We start from the raw sequence: 20,183 nt of genomic DNA, 5'->3' as shown, positions 1-20,183 counted from the left end.
ATTATACAAGTAGGCTACTATAGTTTGTTGTATGTTGACTACTTAATTTTATGATATCTTGACATGTATGTAAGGGATTTGATGGTGGATTGACACTAGAACTAAGAGCCTAGAATACTTGCGTCGATGACTAGACGGGCACTAGAGCCGTTAGTTGCCGTTTGATGACTAGACATGCACTGGAGCTGTTATTCAGTGTCTGTCTAGGTGGATCAGAACTAGATCCGAGACCCTTTGTTTGTTTACGTTGTATGCGTATTTTAGTATGTGGTATTTTAGGGAACTCACTAAGTTTCATGCTTACTCTTGTTGATTAAATGTTTTTCATGTTGTTTCGCTGATCATGGAAAGGGCCTAGCTTGACTGTACCATACACGCATTGCTAAAGAAATATGTTTTAACTTCCACGGATCCTATGTTATCACTATATTTTGGAAATTATGTTTTTACAAAGTTGAACAAACGAGTTTCTATCTAGCATGCAAAAGTGTAATCGTGTATTCCTCATGGGATGAAACAGTATCAACTTCACGGTAACTTTCGTCGATGAAAAAAGCTGGTTGTTTGGGTGGAGGCAACACCCCCTCACTAATCAGCATCAGAACTACTGACAACATAGTTGGTCTATCTTCTGCATGATGTTGCACACACAATAATCCAACATGTATTGATCGTAGTACTTCAGATACCACAGAAGAGTTGCGTACAGATGCACTCAAGAGTTCAATGGACTTGTCTTCTTTATATAGTCTCCACGCCTGAATGAAACCAAATTTCAAAAAAATATACTAAAGGATGAAGTTAAAGAACAAGTAGTTCCCGACCCTTTTTAGTCTACAAGATTAACTTACATGTCCAAGAAGGTTATCACTGTGAGCCTCATGAGAGAACCCTCTGTTTTTCTTCCCACTCACAATCTCCAGCACAACAACACCAAAGCTAAATACATCTGACTTTATAGAGAAACGTCCATGTACTGCATACTCAGGAGAAATGTAACCACTGCAGCCAAGTATATTTAATATAAAAAAAGATTAGTGGGATTTTGCGTTTGTTTGTTTTTGTTCCCTTGTCTTGGACAATGTTTTATAGGTTCTTACTGTGTTCCAACCACCTTCTTTGTCTTAGCCATGGCATCCTGTCCTACAAACTTTCGAGCAAGGCCAAAGTCTGATATTTTTGGATTCATCTCACTATCCAACAAGATATTACCTGCCTTCAGATCTCTATGGATTATTTGAAGGCGGGAATCTTGATGTAGATAAAGAATACCTCGAGCTATACCATGGATAATGCGAAAGCGTTGAGGCCAATCAAGCATTGAACCGTTGGTTTCATCTGCCAAATATGAACCACTTAATAATTAGTCCATGTGTGTTGCTACAACAAGTTTGAAATTAAGGCATTAGAGGGAGTCAAAACCAAATAAAAATGAGTCCAAGCTTTTGTTATCCATGTATTCATAAATTAGAATCCTTTCATTTCCATGAATGCAGTATCCAAGGAGCTTCACAAGATTCCGATGCTGAAGTTTGGCAATACAAATGACTTCATTTTGGAACTCATCAAGTCCTTGTTGAGATGTTTCTGAGAGACGCTTTACAGCGATTACTTGCTCGTTTTCTAGCACACCCTGCAGATAAATATTGGAGCTTATGATTCTAATATTTCATTGTCAATACAGACATGTATTGCATCTTATTTCAAGTGAATCGGCAAGTTACCTTGTAAACGGGACCAAAACCACCTTCTCCGATCTTATTATTAATGTTAAAGTTATTGGTAGCCTCGACTATTTTATGCAGGCTAAAAAAAGGTAGCTCATCAAAGTTTTCCATCTGAACACTCGTATGATCTTTATCAAGAGTAGGTGCCCTGCTTCCTACAAAAGTTCATTTTCAATTTCTCATGGTTACACGAATATGCCAAAAGTCATACTTTTGAAGACATATAATATTTCATTTCTCGATGAGTAATCAATGGCTTGTTTTACCTCGTCCCTTTTTATTAAGCCTCTTCACTTTCTTTCTACATGCATATGCTACAGCAAACAAAAGTAGTGCAGCTATCGAAACAGAGAGCACCACCGCGAGTACTCCCTTCTTCTTGTTGAAGCTGAATTGGCTTTCTGCTAATGAATAAAATAGTTAGTGCGGTTACAATTCAAAACCAAATACATTCAACCTGTCGTATACTGACAATTGTTTTTTGTCAAGATTCCTTATAAATTACTGTATAAGGGAATTCTTGTTAGGGTGTCCACAATGCATTGAGTTCATTATAGTTTAAAAAGGTTTACTTATCATCATTCTACTCTACATACAACTTTACCAAAAATTTCCTACAACACATTGAATTATATAAAGTTTAATGGAATATTTTTAAAATCTAATTATGACATATTTAATAAAAAAAAGAATTATTTTTTTCCCATTGTAGAGTTTAATGACCATTTAACTCCATATCCATTGAACACCAACATGCATCTCAGAATGGTAGAGTTCAATGCATGCCAATTAGGAATTCCACCTTATTCAACTCTTCCATTCAATTAAATCTGCATCCTATGTATGTCTAATAAGTTTTATGGCTAAGAGGATTAGCTAGCATACACAAGGTAGTCTAATCCAGGCTAATGTTAGTACTGACTCTGTAAGGGAAATGAAAAACAAGCAACACATGGACTAAAGTATGGCAATGATAAACACAATAACTAATTTTGATGTATATAGATTTCGATATTTAGAGGATGCACCCCACAACATACTCAACAGGCTCAAGACTTTTCACGGTTTTATATATATATATATATATATATATATATATATATATATATATATATATATATATATATATATATATATATATATATATATAAATCAAAATGTGGGTACCTGTTAACTGAAAGGTTGACATTCTTATATAAAGTTGTTGATCATCATCATACTCTCTGATGTCCATTAGCTCATTAAACCACAGCAAACATCCACTTCCCCCGTTTCTGATATCTAAATTAGCATAAGCAGTACAAGAGCAATCCCTTCTGCAGGCCATCTCACATTCTCCAAGAGACATGCTCTTGTTGTACGATGAACGACGTGTATCTGGGAAAACCACTCCTGAAATTTTGTGGAAGAAATCCGGAGTCCTAAAATCCAATGGCTTTCTACGTTGGCACCCACTCGACCAATCCCCTGCTTTCCATTCTTCAGGGACTTTTGGTTCAAAACCTTCCAAACAACTGCAAGGAAGAGAACTTTTCATCCTGCAGCTTCCAAAAGGACCACATGGTCCATAACGACTACAAGCATCAACCACTATATTTGCATACTCGACCCATTCTTGGGTTCGCTTGATCCACTGCAACCTACGTCCCATGCCGTCCCACACCAAAAGAAGCCTCTGAATAGTTGTGCTCTTCAGTTTATATCTATAATATATTTCCTTCTGATTCACAACAAATTCTGTGGAGTAAATTGGATTCATGTTATCCACAGGAACGCCTTGAAAGCCAACACCATTCCATGGTCCAAGCCTCAAGGTCTCACGTCCACCTTCTCCCAAAAAAATCTGTGGATATCCATTTGTGTCTACCCAAAATTTATACAAACCTCTAGAAGGATCATTAGGGCTCTTCCAAGATGTTAAGAACCTCTCTCTTCCTGTTATCAAATCTTTCCCAAATTTCATTCCTGGTAGCAAAGTGTCACCAGGATAGTCAAAACTCTGCCACAGTGGACTTTCTTTAGTGCTACTTTCATCCCACACCACAAGATTTCCAGTGTCTAGAAGCTGTGCCATCGGATTAACAGATAATACTGTAAAATTTGATGACCAAATCACTGATCTATTACCAGTACCACCACCACTGTGAATCAGCAGGATTCCATCTGTAGTGACTTCAAACACCCCAGACGCATCGGTGATTGGTGTGTGCCTGTTAGCAACCCAGACAACTGTACAAGGTGATATCTTCTTGTACCATATCCCCAAATATCGATTCTTTGACTTTCTGGGGCTAAAAAACCCCAGTTCATACGTCTCGCCATACGAAACAATTGTGTTTCCATCTTTGATTTGTTGATTTGCAGATACAGTACTGTCTAGTGCAGCAGAACATGACAAGAAAAAGAACACATTACAGTATAGCAATACAAGGACAGTGTGATATAGCTCCATTAACTAATGACGTGCTCTTGAAGATGGTTAGTGGTAAACGTGTACGATAAGTCTGAAGTTTGAATATTAGAACTTACACATATAAGTTATTGACTTGAAAGGCTCAGCGTTGACTTCTACACGTTTACTTTCGTATGTCCTACTCTCAGTTTGACCGCCGTTAACCAACAACTTCAATGAAATTTGAAGGAAATTTTAGACAGAATTGCAAAAATGTTCCCTTTGGTATGCATTTTTTTTTGGGTTTTAGTCCAAACTCCGTTTTTTTTGGCTTTGTTGTTCTTTTGAGCTAGTTTGGTTGTGGATTTGGTCCATCGATAAACTGAAATGACTTAATACACTTGGGCATTTATTTTCTATTTCTAAATTCATTTTTTTCAAAGTTTTAATAATTATTTATTCATTTTAATAATTAAAAAATAAAAGGGCTCTCTCTCTCTCTCTCTCTCTCTCTCTCTCTCTCTCTCTCTCTCTCTCTCTCTCTCTCTCTCTCTCTCTCTCTCTCTCTCTCTCTCTCTCTCTCTCTCTCTCTCTCTCTCTCAAAACAAGAAATTAAAAATCAAATAAGAAATATTCACCCCTTTTTATCTTTTCAGTCTTCAAGAAAGAATCAAACTAAAACCAAAAAGATATCTAGAATCATGTCCATCAACAATAAGCATCTGATTTCATTTTTGAAAATAATCGTTCCTAGCATCATAAATTTGATTTCTCACTTCTCAAACACTCGATTCATACAACATAGATTAACTCACACACTTCAAAATCATGTCATTGGGATGAACCCACCAGGCAAATCGATTATGCATCAAAAATTAAAACCAAATATCTCAAACTTATAGGGTACACCCAAAATCTGTGACTCAAGTATGTGTGTGTGAGTGAGTTTGATGTGAAGATAATCAGGCAAAGATACCGATTATCAAGCTTACTGAACCTTTGATCTTGATCTCGGTCTCCCCTACCCCCTTTCTCTCTCAGTTCTAGGAAATTAAGAAAATTGAATCGGTGCACCATTCTATCTACATTTTCTTATAGATAGAACTGGGAGAGAAGTAGAAATGGTAGTTTGATTGAGAACCGATCACCACCATCTTCATAAAAATACCGGAGAAGACGAACCAGATCTTCAGTTCCATCATCGTCGTTGTCACCACCACCGGAGAAGAAAGAGCCTTAAGCTCGTCACCACTACCAAATCTGCAAACGAGATACTCGGATCTGAAAACGAGGTTCTCAGATCTGAAAGTCATCATCTCCTTGAGCTCATCTCTGCTAAAAGAGAAGACCTACCAGGCGACGACGTTAGGGCTTGCTTTAACAGGAGGAGCTCGTCATCTCAGGAGGAGATTGGAGACCCACGCACTGGATCTGATTTTTTCTTCTTCAAGGTGTTCATCTTAAAATCATTCATCAGATTTGATTTTGTGTGTGTGGAGAAGAAGGAGATGGTGGAGGTTACAAAAAAATCAATTTACAGAAAAAGGAGGTGAAGGACACGGTGGTAGTGGCGGACGGTAGTTGAAGTGTGTATGTGTTCTTGAGTCTATGTTCATGAATATGAATATGTGTTCTTTAGTTTGTATTTGCACACACACACACACACAGAGAGAGGTGGGCCCCTCTTTTTTATTATTAAAATAAATAAATAATGTATTAAAATTTTAGAAAAATGAAAGAAAAATGAAAAATAAATACCCTAAGGGTATTAAAGTCATTTCAATTTATCGAGGGATCAAATCCGCAATGAAACTAGCTCAAAATGACTACGAAACCAAAAAAGTTGGGGTTTGGACTAAAACCCCAAAAATATATATACCACAGGGACCATTTTTACAATTTTGTTGAAACATTTTGGTAAAATACAAGCAAAGATGGTTGTTTTTAACCAAATAATAGTAGTTGTAAAAAATATTTATCAAATTAAAAGACTATAGTTTTTAATTAATTATTTACTAAAACATGCTTTAAATAAGTTGAAAATAACACAATACCACTACAATGTTTCAAAATCAATTCAGTTCCTAAGTTATTTTTCTGTTTTATAAAATTATATTATTATTTTATGGGGCATAAAAATGGATTTTATCGAGTCTAAAAATACAAGCAAAGATGGTTGTTTTTAACCAAATAATAGTAGTTGTAAAAAATATTTATCAAATTAAAAGACTATAGTTTTTAATTAATTATTTACTAAAACATGCTTTAAATAAGTTGAAAATAACACAATACCACTACAATGTTTCAAAATCAATTCAGTTCCTAAGTTATTTTTCTGTTTTATAAAATTATATTATTATTTTATGGGGCATAAAAATGGATTTTATCGAGTCTAAATGATCACTTTGATCAAATTAAAAGGTAAAATATTTACCTCTTATTAAATGGATGAATAAAAAAATCAAAAATCAAAAATCACTACAACCATTATGTTTCTTATCCACCGTTATCTCTATGACTCAATCATTATATTGCACAGATTGATGACACTGAGCTTAAACTCACGTTTCTTCATCCACCATTATCTCTATGACTCCATCATTAACAACATACCTAACCATACCCACCATAAGCTACACCACCGTACGGATAAGCAAGATAACGAGAATCTCATCTTTTTAGATCGATTGGAGAGGTAGGGAGAAAGAAAGAGTATGCGATCGATTCTTCCTGGCGTGGATATGGTGATGATGGTGGCCGGTGGGGCTGTTTTGGGTTTTTCACAATGGTGCAGGAGGTGGCATTTGTGGAGGCTGAAGATGGTAATGATTGGTGGTTGATGGGAGAGGGATAATACCGAGCTTCAAACTAGGGTCGATTCTGAGGATTCAAATGCTCATAACGAAGTAGATAAAAAAGGCCCTTAGGCTTTAACATGTAACAAATTAAATTATATAAACTAATTTTTTTTTTATTAAAATGATGATAAACTTTATAGCAATAAACAAAGCCAAATCATAGTATTATAAACAGTTCAACAATTACACAATTAAACATACCATGAATCTGAAAATTTGATAATATATTTAATCTATAATTTATTCAATCATTCAACTGATTCAAGTATGCAATTGAATTGACAATTATAATTTACAAATCATAATCCTTAATTCCTTAATTCCTCATAATTAGGGTGCAAACGAGCCAACTTACTCGTGAGGTACTCGGGATCGGATCGTTAAAAGATCGACTCGAAATCGATTTTAACCGAGCCCGAGCCAAGCTCGAGCTTAATATTAAGCTCATTTATTAAACGAGCTCGAGCTCGAGCCCATGTCACTAAGCTCGATTAGGTTCGTGAGCCTAAACGAGCATTTATATAATATAATTTATTATTATTTTTATATATTAAAATAAAAACATATTGAGCTTCTTAACGAGCTCAAGCCGAGTTTAAGCTTATTTAGACACGTCAGACAAGAAACGAGCCGACAGTGGCGGAACCAGAAACTTTTATAAGGGGTAGCACAAAAACAATATGTTAAAAGACAATAAAATAATTTTTTAAAATTACGAATTCATTATATAAAACCCAAAATCAAAGATATTGAAATATGATAAAATAACCTATGCTTAATTTTGATTATGTAAATTAGATGTCTACTCTTCAATATAATTAATTACCTTTACAACCTTTGAAACAAGGTATTGTGGTACACAACACAAGGCTTTTTTTCCCTCCTGTCGTAAGTGATGTCATTAATACAAGAAAACTTCTCTTTACAATTAATGAGCTCATTGATCGCCTATTCTGACTTTTATTTTAAATGTAATTCACTAAAAATATTTCTTTGAATGTAATTCCACTTGTATAAAAAACATTTGTATGGATTAATTGAGGGGTAGCACGTGCTACCCCTACCAACTAGTTAATTCCGCCACTGCGAGCCGAGCCCGAGCCTGAGTCAAGCTTGTATAATTATTTACGAGCTCGAGCCAAACTCAGTACAAGAAGTTCAAATCGAGCAGAGCTCGAGCTCGAGTCTCGTATAACTTAAACGAGCCCAAGCCGAGTCTGACCAGGCTCGGGTTCGGCTCGGCTCATTTGCACCCATACTCATAATCTATTACATTACCAAGAATCAAGAATGAAGAAGAAGAATCATTGATAAAGTGAATAAGTGATCGACCCTCACCTAGAATGGTAGAATATGTTGCATCGGAGGATTGCTACTGCTGCAATCGATTTTTTTTAAGATGTTGCTGGCTTGCTGCAATCGATCGCTGCTTCATGCGCTTTTTTCTTTGATTTGGCGCTGTGCTGCACTGCCGCTGTTATGATGCTGTTGGATTGCTTGGGCTGAAACGGACGTACACACCATACACTAAATTAAAAAAAAAAAAAATTGGGCCCCTTCAAATTTTGGGCCCTATTCCCATGCACATGTTGCACCTGCCCTAGTTGTTGTTAAAGGTTGGAGGGACCCACTACCATAAAACCAAAATAATACTTTATGGATCATTTAAAACAAAAGCCAAAAATTCGATGGAGTATAACGTTATTTGCCCTTTAAATAATAAGGATCCATTTTGTCATCAAAAAAGTCATATCCACCCAACTGACATATTTTTAAAAACTCAGGACAAATCAGAAAAAAAAAAGACCATTATCATTATTATTTAAATAAAATTTACTACAAAAAATATGCCAATTAGTGACCAAAACGAAATAGTCACTAACAATAGAATGAGTCGTCACTAAATGATTTAGTGACCAAAATTTCGGCCGTCACTTTTCGTCACTATAGGTCCGTCACAAAACCGATTTAGTGACCAGATATAAATATGGTCACTAAATAGTGACTAAAATATAGTCGTCATTAAATCTGTGACGACTCGCTTCGTCACTAAATGTTGTCACTAATAATTGAAAGTCGTCACTATTTTATCTACTTAGTGACCAATAAAAGTCGTCACTATTTTATCTACTTAGTGACCAATAAAAGTCGTCACTGTTTTATCCGATTAGTGACCATAGAAAGTGGTCACTGGTTTATCTAATTAGTGACTATAACAGGTCGTCACTGATTTAGCCTTTTAGACAAAAAAAGGTCAATAATCAAGTAATTATTGAAATATTAAATGTTATTTTTAAAATGAAATATAATAATATCCAATTAGACAAAAGACAAGGCAAATGCTATAAATGTTTATAATACGACAAATAAATCTTCTACTTCATATAAGAACGGATGATTTCCCACCTAAATTATACATGGAATTATAGAGTTGCTAACACCACAAAAGCAAAATAGAAGTAATCAAATGAAAAGTTCCATTTGTTGGGCATCCTTAGGGAATACTTTTTCAGACTCCTGCAAATACAATGATAAAATGGTCATTTACCAAATAGAATGGTCAAATGGTCATTCATTAAATAGAAGGGTAAATTGATCATGTACTCAAAGGAGAGTAGGATATTGTTTCTTTTGTTGGTAAGCATTGTTTACAAGCATATGTACTACATATTTGTGCAAAAGGATTGCTCTAATTCAAGGGTATATAAGAGAAATCCGTTGTGAAACACAAAGCAATTTTCACTGCTATAATTGAGTATAATGAACTTATAAGAAAAGGTTATAATAATTAATAAAATGTACCTTGATTAACCATTTGTAAACTTATTTGTAGATCCTGCCTAGTGACTGAACTCTTGCAATAGACTATCCTCATATATGCCACCTCCATACATTTATAGGCCAATGTTGCAGCAGCCATTTCTTTTTGTTTCTCATATTCTTGAGCACAATTCCTGAAATAATAAAATCACCAATTTTCACTTACAAAATGAACCAAATGTACTTTATGTGTAAAGAAATTTAACTTTTACTTACTTGCTAAGTTTGGCAGAAGTAGTGTAAATATTTACTGGATCCACTCTTTTTGATTTATTGAACTCATCGCTGCAGGATTCTACAAGAGAAGCAGCATAAAGAAACTTCAAAGCAGAGTCAAAGTATGCATCGTTACACTCAATCAAATCCAGAAATCTGCATAAAAAAAGATAGATAAGAATTAGATAGTGTATAAAATCAACATAAATGAACAAGAAATACAAACCTTTATACAATCAGCATAGTCCTTTGACTCCTCTGCTCTTTTGAAAGCAGTCAAAGCGGTTTGACTAGATGTATACTCCTTAACAAAACCTATAACACCAAGATCCTTCATTGTACCACAATCATTCACAACACTTTTGACATTCAAATTACCCCCTCTACTTTTTGCTCTACTTCATTTAAGTCCCTTTTCTTTGATATGTCGCCTAAAAATACCTTTTTTGGATCTTTCTTTACTTCTGAACTACCTATAGCACCCAACTTTGCTTCAGATCCACCATGACTCATAATCAATGGTGTTTGTTTCTCTTTATCATCTCCTATGATGCCACTTGTCCGTTTTTTAGAAATCTTCTTGCCAAAATTATCCTTATCATCATTACTGGTTTTAGTATTTGAATATTTAGGGTTCATAGAAGATCTACAACGATCAACATCCACTTCAACCTTCCTCATTTGATTAGGAAACGGCTCTTGCTTGGTCAACTCGGTCAATGGTTCTGACCCTATGACTTTTACTCTTTGGAAATTACATTTTTTTTATCTTTTTCCCTACTGGAGACCCTTTTTGCAAACTGACCCTTCTACAAGAATCTGAAACCTTTGAAGAGCTTGAAGTGGTAGCAATTTCCAAATTCTTTCTTGAAGTAACCATTTCTCTATGTTTATCCAGTTTTCTGTCAACTGAATTCTCTTTTCTCCCTGGCAATATGATTTTCATTGTTTTTCCTTTGAGGGTAGATCTGTCATTCTCTTTAATTCCAGTGGAATCGTTTATCTCAGTGTTGGAACTCTTTAATCTCTTCTCTTTTCTTCCTATTCTATCATTATTACCTTCACTAGGCTGACTCTCCTCCCAGTCTTTCAATTTTCTCTTTTTTGCATGCATTTCCACTTTTTCAGTACCCAATAATTTACTTTTCATGGAAAGCTCGGTACTTTCTGGCTGTCTCTTGACTGAAATTACTAAATTATCCTTGTAACCATCATTATTAGGTGCAGCTTCAGTCTTGAGATTACTTGAAGTTACATGGTCATACGGGTCGGAACCGGTTTTGCTTTTTAGCTTTTTTGGCTTCAGATCACCACCTGAAAGTATCTTTCAAGTATATGGCTGTAGATGCCACTTCCTCAGGAGTCACTTTTCCATCATAATCTCTAAAGTACTCAAGTAGTAAACCATTGTGATAAATATATCATATAATAAGGAAACATAAAAAAAAACCTACCTGTCAAGCACTCTCCAACGATCACCAATCTTTTCATCCACGTCATCAATTTCTTTCTCAAGATTTTGGAGCATAGCATTAACCTAATAATAATAATAATAATAATAATAAAGCAGCTGCTCATCAAAGGGTTGAGAGGGAAATTAATAAATAAATGTCTTCTTAGTAACGTACCCTGTTTATGAGGGATGAAGATACCTCATCAGCTACAGGTTGTTCATTAGTAGTTGAATCTTCACTTTCCATGTGTGCAGCTCTATATGCCTCCATCGCCTCTTTTCTGCTATCAATTCCCTCTTTCTCCATCATACTATGATAAAAATTTATCTGCAATACAAAATGTACCAACGAATTAATAACTCTATTCTATTCTACACCAACACTTTCAAGCTTTGTCTTTCTCAGATTTTTCCTTTTTAATCAGATTTATTATATATTCCAACAGGTAACTTCATCAAAATATTGTATTATATACAAGTAAAGTAATTAGATATAAACCTCTTTTTTGACAAGCATCAGAAACTCTTCTCTCTCCCTACTCATAGACTGCACAAATTAACACCACAAATGTAATTAAATCACAAGAAAAAAATGGCACAATTTAAAATCAAATTGTTTCTACTTTATCCTTACAGATGCAGAGGCTAATACAACCAAAGCCTCACTGACCATAGTCACAGGAGTCGCTCATGTGGTCACGTACCACGTTTTGAATGTTTCGTACCCAAACGGGGTACAGTGTCGATCCGAACGCCATGCGAAACGGTCTCAGGTACGGCTCATTGACGATCCGAGCAATCAATTGGTACGATGCTGGGGACGCGTTTCTGACGAATTGGATTGCAACAATTCGTCGATTGGGTCGGCGATTTGGTCGATTGGGTCGGAAATTAGGTCGATTGGGTCAGCGATTGGGCGATTGGGGGATTGAGCGGGAACTGTGATGACGATTCCAAAAAGTATCCACTCAGGAAAAAAAACGCTTCGGTGATTGGTTTGATTCCTCGATACCAGGTACCATGTTTGCTTATTAAATCAGGCCCCTGTGACAATAAACTTCATCTTCTTCAATTATATGTTCCACTGTAACATTAAATTGATTTGATTCATCGACTTCCATTAATACACTTGCCAAATTTCTGCTTTTCTTCTCTTCTCTTCTACTGTTATTCTATTAGTTATTAGAATGGCTTTTGGCAATGGCAATGCTAGTATTCATGTATCAGATAGTGAAACGGAACCACAGGAAAATTTTGTGGACATTGGTGAGACAGTAGGCGCATCAGGAAGCAAAAAAAGTGATAAAGAAGCTGGCAAACCACTTTTAGAAGAAGTGACTATGGTTGGTTCGGGTACTAGTAAGAATGCTGGAGGATCAAAGCAATGGATTTGTAAACATTGCAAAGTGAAATATACAAGTTCACACACTAGGATTCATACACATTTCTTTGGTGCTCAAGTTGGGAAGACGGCAGAAATTAGAAGATGTCCAGCTATGATTAAAGATCCGTCCAAGCTACAACGAATTTCGAACAAGGTGAAAGAAGCCGAGAGCGGAGGTGTATCAAGAACTTTAAAAAATTCAATCATTTCAAAAAATTCAGCATCAAAAAGACGACTTGAGGAAGCTTTTGGTGTCATGGAGCGGAATATAGTGGAGATCAAAATCATGAGAGACTTGTGTGCTAATGGTATCCCATTCAATGTCTTGCGGAATCCTCAATTCATTGAGATGATACAAGCCATCAAGAAGTCACTGGATGGATATAAACCTCCATTTAGTGAAAAAGCAAGAACCGTCTTGCTAGATGAGTGTGTGAGAGATATTGATAAAGAACTAATACTGGTAAAAGACACTTGGTACACTCAAGGTGTTTCGATTATTTCGGATGGATGGTCTAATGTCAAACACAAGCCACTTCTCAATGTTGTTGCCGTCAATGCTCGTGGTGCGGTGTTTATGTATGCGGAAGATTATTTGGGGGTTGAGAAAACGGGAGTGGCGATTTCCAAGTTTCTAAGAGGAGCAATTGAAGCTGTTGGTCCAAGTAATGTCTTACAAGTGGTGACGGACAACGCGGCTAATTGCAAAGCTGCTGGACGCGAGATCGAAAAGGTATTCAAACATATCTTTTGGTCACCTTGTTGTGTTCATAGTTTAAACTTGATTTTTAAAGATATGGCACAAGAATTTTATTGGATGTACGGTCCGGTACGGGAACAGGGAACGGGAATGGGATTCATGAGGTTGGGCGTATCGGGTACGAGGGGGGTAGGTTCATTTCGGTACGTGTCCGGTACGGCGTACCATTGGTCCCGATACGGTGTACCTGTTTTTAGAACACATATTTAGCAACATATTTCATTTAGAAGTACAATTATTACAGCAACATGTTTCATTTAGAAATACAATTCCAGCAATATATTTCATTTAGAAACAGAATTTCAGCAATGTATTTTAATAAACTCAATTCCAGCAACACTTTTCATGATTCCATAATTCAAAATACCAAAATACACATTGTAAAGATTACATGCTGGAAATTAAAACAAATTACATGCTGGAAATAAAAAGTTCAAAACAGCAACAGTTTTGTAATAACTCAAAAACACAAACAGGAAGGGTAAAGCAACAAAAATTGAAATGTAACATGTCAATCAACCCGCTGCTTTTTTCCTTGTCCATTCTCCAAATCCTCTTCATCTAAGCACTCCCAAACCATGTCATCTAATTGTGAACTCGAGCCTTCAATGTAAGTGCTTTCGGGATTGATGTCCCACTTTTTGTTTGGGCCGGATTTGTATGATTCGTGGAAACGAGATAGGAGTCGAATGTTTGAGTGAATGTAAACCAATTTATCGGCTCTTTTTTCATTCAACCGGTTTCTTTTCACATTATGAATATAAGAATAAGTACTCCAATTCCTTTCCGCGGAAGAGCTACTAATAGGTTGTGAAAGTACCTTCTTTGCCAACAAGGCTAAATCCGGGGTTTCGGCTCCATAGGTTGACCACCAATCTATTGGATCCATTGTCAAAGCATCTGTTTGTGTTTCTGCCATAGAGTAGATACCTTTCTTCATATGAAATGTTACAAATTGCTCTCGTAACAATCGTCCCTCCTCTTCATTTTCAGAAAATCTATTGAAGGATTCCATGACACCTTGCATAACCTCTTTGTCAAGATTTGGTGGTTTCCTTTTCATACCAGCAGGTGCCATTTTTTGAAGATATCGCCTATCATAAAAGCGTGGGTTTAATGCAAACCCCAAACAATGTAGTGGGATACTCATCTTCTCCCACCTAGTTAAAATTATCTTCTCCACTTGTTCATAATAGCTAGCATAGGTACTTTCCTGCATTATGTCTTTGATTTCCCCCATCATGTTATCCATCCTCTCATAAATCTCACCCATTTTAGGGCCTTCACCATCACAAAACTTTATAAGAAGAAAGATGGGTTTAGTGATAGCCAAAATGCTTTCAACATCATCCCAAAACGAATCATCTTTAATTGTATCACATACTTTTGCCCCATTAATTCTCGTATTTTCATCCCCACATTTAATCCAATCTCTCCAAGAATTAAGGACTATAGTTGTGGCAAGACCCTCCCTACACTCCATAATTCTTTTTAAAAGAATATAGTGTGAAGCAAACTGAGTTCTAGCCACCTTTAGTAAATCTAGTTTTGAATTTTCACGAAACATCGACAAGGCATGAGTGTGGTTAATAAAGTATTTCACAATTGCTTTTCCTCTCTTATAGGTATCACTCATCCAATAAAATTCTTGTGCCATATCTTTAAAAATCAAGTTTAAACTATGAACACAACAAGGTGACCAAAAGATATGTTTGAATACCTTTTCGATCTCGCGTCCGGCAGCTTTGCAATTAGCCGCATTGTCCGTCACCACTTGTAAGAAATTACTTGGACCAACAGCTTCAATTCCTCTTAGAAACTTGGAAATCGCCACTCCCGTTTTCTCAACCCCCGAATAATCTTCCGCATACATAAACACCGCACAACGAGCATTGACGGCAACAACATTGAGAAGTGGCTTGTGTTTGACATTAGACCATCCATCCGAAATAATCGAAACACCTTGAGTGTAACAAGTGTCTTTTACCGGTATTAGTTCTTTATCAATATCTCTCACACACTCATCTAGCAAGACGGTTCTTGCTTTTTCACTAGATGGAGGTTTATATCCATCCGGTGACTTCTTGATGGCTTGTATCATCTCAATGAATTGAGGATTCCGCAAGACATTGAATGGGATACCATTAGCACATAAGCCTCTCATGATTTTGATGTCCACTATATTCCGCTCCATGACACCAAAAGCTTCCTCAAGTCGTCTTTTTGATGCTGAATTTTTTGAAATGATTGAATTTTTTAAAGTTCTTGATACACCTCCGCTCTCGGCTTCTTTCACCTTGTTCGAAATTCGTTGTAGCTTGGACGGATCTTTAATCATAGCTGGACATCTTCTAATTTCTGCCGTCTTCCCAACTTGAGCACCAAAGAAATGTGTATGAATCCTAGTGTATGAACTTGTATATTTCACTTTGCAATGGTTACAAATCCATTGCTTTGATCCTCCAGCATTCTTACTAGTACCCGAACCAACCATAGTCACTTCTTCTAAAAGTGGTTTGCCAGCTTCTTTATCACTTTTTTTGCTTCCTGATGCGCCTACTGTCTCACCAATGTCAACAAAATTTTCCTGTGGTTCTGTTTCACTATCTGATACATGAATACTAGCATTGCCATTGCCAAAAGCCATTCTAATAACTAATAGAATAACAGTAGAAGAGAAGAGAAGAAAAGCAGAAATTTGGCAAGTGTATTAATGGAAGTCGATGAATCAAATCAATTTAATGTTACAGTGGAACATCTAATTGAAGAAGATGAAGTTTATTGTCACAGGGGCCTGATTTAATAAGCAAACATGGTACCTGGTATCGAGGAATCAAACCAATCACTGAAGCGTTTTTTTTCCTGAGTCGATACTTTTTGGAATCGTCATCACAGTTCCCGCTCAATCGCCCAATCGCTGACCCAATCGACCTAATTTCCGACCCAATCGACCAAATCGCCGACCCAATCAACGAATTGTTGCAATCCAATTCGTCAGAAACGCGTCCCCAGCATCGTACCAATTGATTGCTCGGATCGTCAATGAGCCGTACGTGAGACCGTTTCGCATGGCGTTCGGATCGACACTGTACCCCGTTTGGGTACGAAACGTTCAAAACGTGGTACGTGACCACATGAGCGACTCCTGTGACTCTGAGTGATACCTATAAGAGAGGAAAAGCAATTGTGAAATACTTTATTAACCACACTCATGCCTTGTCGATGTTTCGTGAAAATTTAAAACTAGATTTACTAAAGGTGGCTAGAACTCGGTTTGCTTCACACTATATTCTTTTAAAAAGAATTATGGAGTGTAGGGAGGCTCTTGCCACAACTATAGTCCTTAATTCTTGGAGAGATTGGGTTAAATGTGGGGATGAAAATACGAGAATTAATGGGGCAAAAGTATGTGATACAATTAAAGATGATTCGTTTTGGGATGATGTTGAAAGCATTTTGGCTATCACTAAACCCATCTTTCTTCTTATAAAGTTTTGTGATGGTGAAGGCCCTAAAATGGGTGAGATTTATGAGAGGATGGATAACATGATGGGGGAAATCAAAGACATAATGCAGGAAAGTACTTATGCTAGCTATTATGAACAAGTGGAGAAGATAATTTTAACTAGGTGGGAGAAGATGAGTATCCCACTACGTTGTTTGGGGTTTGCATTAAACCCACGCTTTTATGATAGGCGATATCTTCAAAAAATGGCACCTGCTGGTATGCAAAGGAAACCACCAAATCTTGACAAAGAGGTTATGCAAGGTGTCATGGAATCCTTCAATAGATATTCTGAAAATAAAGTGAAGGGACGATTGTTACGAGAGCAATTCGTAACATTTCATATGAAGAAAGGTATCTACTCTATGGCAGAAACACAAACGGATGCTTTGACAATGGATCCAATAGATTGGTGGTCAACCTATGGAGCCGAAACCCCAGATTTAGCCTTGTTGGCAAAGAAGGTACTTTCACAACCTATTAGTAGCTCTTCCGCGGAAAGGAATTGGAGTACTTATTCTTATATTCATAATGTGAAAAGAAATCGGTTGAATGAAAAAAGAGCCGATAAATTGGTTTACATTCACTCAAACATTCGACTCCTATCTCGTTTCCACGAATCATACAAATCCGGCCCAAACAAAAATTGGGACATCAATCCCGAAAGCACTTACATTGAAGGCTCGAGTTCACGATTAGATGACATGGTTTGGGAGTGCTTAGATGAAGAGGATTTGGAGAATGGACAAGGAAAAAAGCAGCGGGTTGATTGACATGTTACATTTCAATTTTTGTTGCTTTACCCTTCCTGTTTGTGTTTTTGAGTTATTACAAAACTGTTGCTGTTTTGAACTTTTTATTTCCAGCATGTAATTTGTTTTAATTTCCAGCATGTAATCTTTACAATGTGTATTTTGGTATTTTGAATTATGGAATCATGAAAAGTGTTGCTGGAATTGAGTTTATTAAAATACATTGCTGAAATTCTGTTTCTAAATGAAATATATTGCTGGAATTGTATTTCTAAATGAAACATGTTGCTGTAATTGTACTTCTAAATGAAATATGTTGCTAAATATGTGTTCTAAAAACAGGTACACCGTATCGGGACCAATGGTACGCCGTACCGGACACGTACCGAAATGAACCTACCCCCCTCGTACCCGATACGCCCAACCTCATGTATCCCGTTCCCGTTCCCTGTTCCCGTACCGGACCGTACCACGAACTATGTGACTATGTCACTGACTTTACAGAGCTACTCCTGTTTTTCTAATGCTCTTGCTCTTGCCTCTTCCTATGCTTCTGATGTTGTTGTGTTAATCACCTCCTCTTTTAATAATGTCTTCACAACATCTTTCTCTTTGACAACAGATTCCTTCTTCACAAAATATAGTAGAAATTTTAGCCATATACAGAAAGTTATCTAATGTTTGTATTCTCCTTTCTCCTTAATTTAATAAAAACCTCAAAGAAAGTGGAAACAACTGAAGCCTTGGCGAGTGACGTACTATCACGGATGGTAAATTAATGAGTTGATGATCATCCTTTGACAAGCATTTAATCAAACAGATGGAGTGCAACTGATAGCCTAAAGATGTCTAAGTTTTTCTTATAGAAGGTACAAAGTTCTAATTAGAAAATTCTTCAAATTTTGTAAAACCACCTAATTTATATGAAGTTTTAATCAAAATATTCTCCAATTTAGAAAAAAGGCCTAAATTATATGAGGTTTGAATCATAAAATCCGTCCTACTACAAGCTTCATACCTGGAACGACCTATTCCATTTTTGAACAAAAAGGCTATCGATTTTAGAACTCTGTGTCTTTCATTGTTACGCTTGATGTTAGGTAGAGACAACTTGATGTTAGGTAGAGACGACTGAAAGTGAAAACAATAATGGTGTTGATGTTGATGATAGGAAAATTATAGAGTGAAGTCGAGAGTTTACGCTTACTATAAAAAATGAGCCCTAATTTTGAGAAAAGCTACGAGATGACTAACCTGTACGTCAAAGCTCTTGTGTTGTGATCTAATTAGAAAAGAGCCGACTAATGAAGAAATCTGTCACACAGTGTGTGGTTGAAGCGGTCGATAAACATCAAGCACTGAGTAATTCAATTGGACCAAACAGATGTCCGCCATGACAGAAGCATGGTATGGGAGGATGGTGACTGCGGTATGAGCTAAGCCTGAGGCAGGAAGCTGCTTGCAAAAGGATCTACTACTGCCGTCTGATATATTGGAGGGCTGTGAAGGCACAACCATTGGATCCTCTGATATATTCCAATATAATGGCGCAGAAGAACAAAGAGACATGCGAAAGATGATAGAGAGGGGATGAGACCAGAGACATAGCGAGGTCCGTAGGCGGTCGACGGGAGAGGGCGGAGCGCGACGGTGGACCGGATAGAGAGGTTCGTCTGCGTCGATTTAGGGATGATTATGTCAACATTTGTGTTTATTTAATTTCTTTTAATGGTTGTGAAAAGCTTGTGAGTTGGGTCGGATAGTGTATGTTTCAATGGGATCGGTTTCATGGGTCGGGTCTTGCTGATGGATACCAATGGTAATGTAAGGATATTTCTTTACAAAGTAGATGAAATATTTTTTAAGCAAATGTGGGCGAGATTTATGATGAAAAAAAAAACTAAATAAAATATTGTGAATTTTGTAAGGTTTTTGGAACGTGACAAGTACGTAAGTGGTGGATTTTGTAATTTTCATTTTATTTTTACTTTTTTTAGTCAATGACCATTATTTTTGGTCACTAATGGTTTGCAATTCAGTGACCACAATTTTTGTCACTAATTGTTTTTTTCTTTGCACTTCAATGTGGTCACAGCTTATCTGCATAACACATAGCGTGGTTAGGTAGTTTCGAATAGTTAGTGACCACCATTTTAAGTCACTTAACTTCCAATATAGTGACCATTATTTTTTGTCACTAATCCTCTAAAACAGTGACCATTATTTTTAGTCACTACTTGTTATGATATTAAAAAACATATATTTTAATTTTATTCACAATTTAGTGACTGATTTAGTGACGACAACATAGAATTT

General features: G+C 36.4%; 3 protein-coding genes across 6 annotated transcripts; 1 reads left to right on the top strand and 2 right to left on the bottom strand.

Annotated features, from left to right (window-relative positions):
* Window positions 1-393: 393 nt before the first annotated feature.
* Window positions 394-5,749, bottom strand: LOC111877220 (G-type lectin S-receptor-like serine/threonine-protein kinase At4g27290). Of its 3 annotated transcripts, XM_023873743.3 has the most exons (8): window positions 4,257-5,749; window positions 2,895-4,103; window positions 1,994-2,131; window positions 1,725-1,882; window positions 1,423-1,633; window positions 1,101-1,338; window positions 852-1,002; window positions 394-758 (listed from the first exon to the last, which is right to left on the bottom strand). In XM_023873743.3, the coding sequence occupies exons 1-8, from the start codon at window positions 4,258-4,260 to the stop codon at window positions 471-473; spliced, it is 2,397 nt and encodes a 798-aa protein (XP_023729511.1). In that variant the 5' UTR covers window positions 4,261-5,749; the 3' UTR covers window positions 394-470. The 3 variants fall into 3 exon arrangements, with proteins under 3 accessions (XP_023729511.1, XP_023729509.1, XP_023729510.1); XM_023873741.3 differs by having other exon boundaries at window positions 2,895-5,749; XM_023873742.3 differs by having other exon boundaries at window positions 1,994-2,128; window positions 2,895-5,749.
* Window positions 5,750-9,296: 3,547 nt separating this feature from the next.
* On the bottom strand, window positions 9,297-12,304 carry LOC111877223 (uncharacterized). Of its 2 annotated transcripts, XM_042896977.2 has the most exons (8): window positions 12,171-12,304; window positions 11,966-12,013; window positions 11,642-11,794; window positions 11,468-11,550; window positions 10,240-11,396; window positions 10,014-10,169; window positions 9,780-9,931; window positions 9,297-9,494 (listed from the first exon to the last, which is right to left on the bottom strand). In XM_042896977.2, exons 1-5 carry the CDS (start codon window positions 12,222-12,224, stop codon window positions 11,321-11,323), a joined length of 414 nt encoding a protein of 137 aa, XP_042752911.1. In that variant the 5' UTR covers window positions 12,225-12,304; the 3' UTR covers window positions 9,297-9,494; window positions 9,780-9,931; window positions 10,014-10,169; window positions 10,240-11,320. The 2 variants fall into 2 exon arrangements, 1 of the variants encoding a protein (XP_042752911.1); XR_008226055.1 differs by having other exon boundaries at window positions 10,240-11,550; window positions 12,101-12,240.
* Window positions 12,305-12,653: 349 nt separating this feature from the next.
* On the top strand, window positions 12,654-18,820 carry LOC111877222 (uncharacterized). The gene is made up of 2 exons (XM_023873746.3): window positions 12,654-13,583; window positions 18,590-18,820. Exons 1-2 carry the CDS (start codon window positions 12,654-12,656, stop codon window positions 18,644-18,646), a joined length of 987 nt encoding a protein of 328 aa, XP_023729514.2. The 3' UTR covers window positions 18,647-18,820.
* Window positions 18,821-20,183: the final 1,363 nt, after the last annotated feature.

Source organism: Lactuca sativa, chromosome 8 (assembly GCF_002870075.4).
Source record: "Lactuca sativa cultivar Salinas chromosome 8, Lsat_Salinas_v11, whole genome shotgun sequence".
Lineage (NCBI taxonomy): Eukaryota > Viridiplantae > Streptophyta > Magnoliopsida > Asterales > Asteraceae > Lactuca > Lactuca sativa.
This window is presented reverse-complemented; position numbering and strand designations above follow the sequence as displayed.

Excerpts from the sequence above, each read along its gene's own strand:
- LOC111877220 (XM_023873741.3), bottom strand. The coding sequence starts at position 4,179 with ATGGAGCTATATCACACTGTCCTTGTATTGCTATACTGTAATGTGTTC. Across the intron at positions 1,883-1,993 it reads GCTTAATAAAAAGGGACGAG|GAAGCAGGGCACCTACTCTT; the intron begins GTAAAACAAGCC and ends GAACTTTTGTAG. Across the intron at positions 1,003-1,100 it reads AAGAAGGTGGTTGGAACACA|TGGTTACATTTCTCCTGAGT; the intron begins GTAAGAACCTAT and ends ACTTGGCTGCAG.
- LOC111877223 (XM_042896977.2), bottom strand. The coding sequence starts at position 12,224 with ATGGCGTTCGGATCGACACTGTACCCCGTTTGGGTACGAAACATTCAA. Across the intron at positions 12,014-12,170 it reads TACGAAACATTCAAAACGTG|TCTATGAGTAGGGAGAGAGA; the intron begins GTACGTGACCAC and ends TAATTTGTGCAG. Across the intron at positions 11,397-11,467 it reads CGTTGGAGAGTGCTTGACAG|AGATTATGATGGAAAAGTGA; the intron begins GTAGGTTTTTTT and ends TGAGTACTTTAG.
- LOC111877222 (XM_023873746.3), top strand. The coding sequence starts at position 12,654 with ATGGCTTTTGGCAATGGCAATGCTAGTATTCATGTATCAGATAGTGAA. Across the intron at positions 13,584-18,589 it reads CTGGACGCGAGATCGAAAAG|AAAGTGGAAACAACTGAAGC; the intron begins GTATTCAAACAT and ends AAAACCTCAAAG.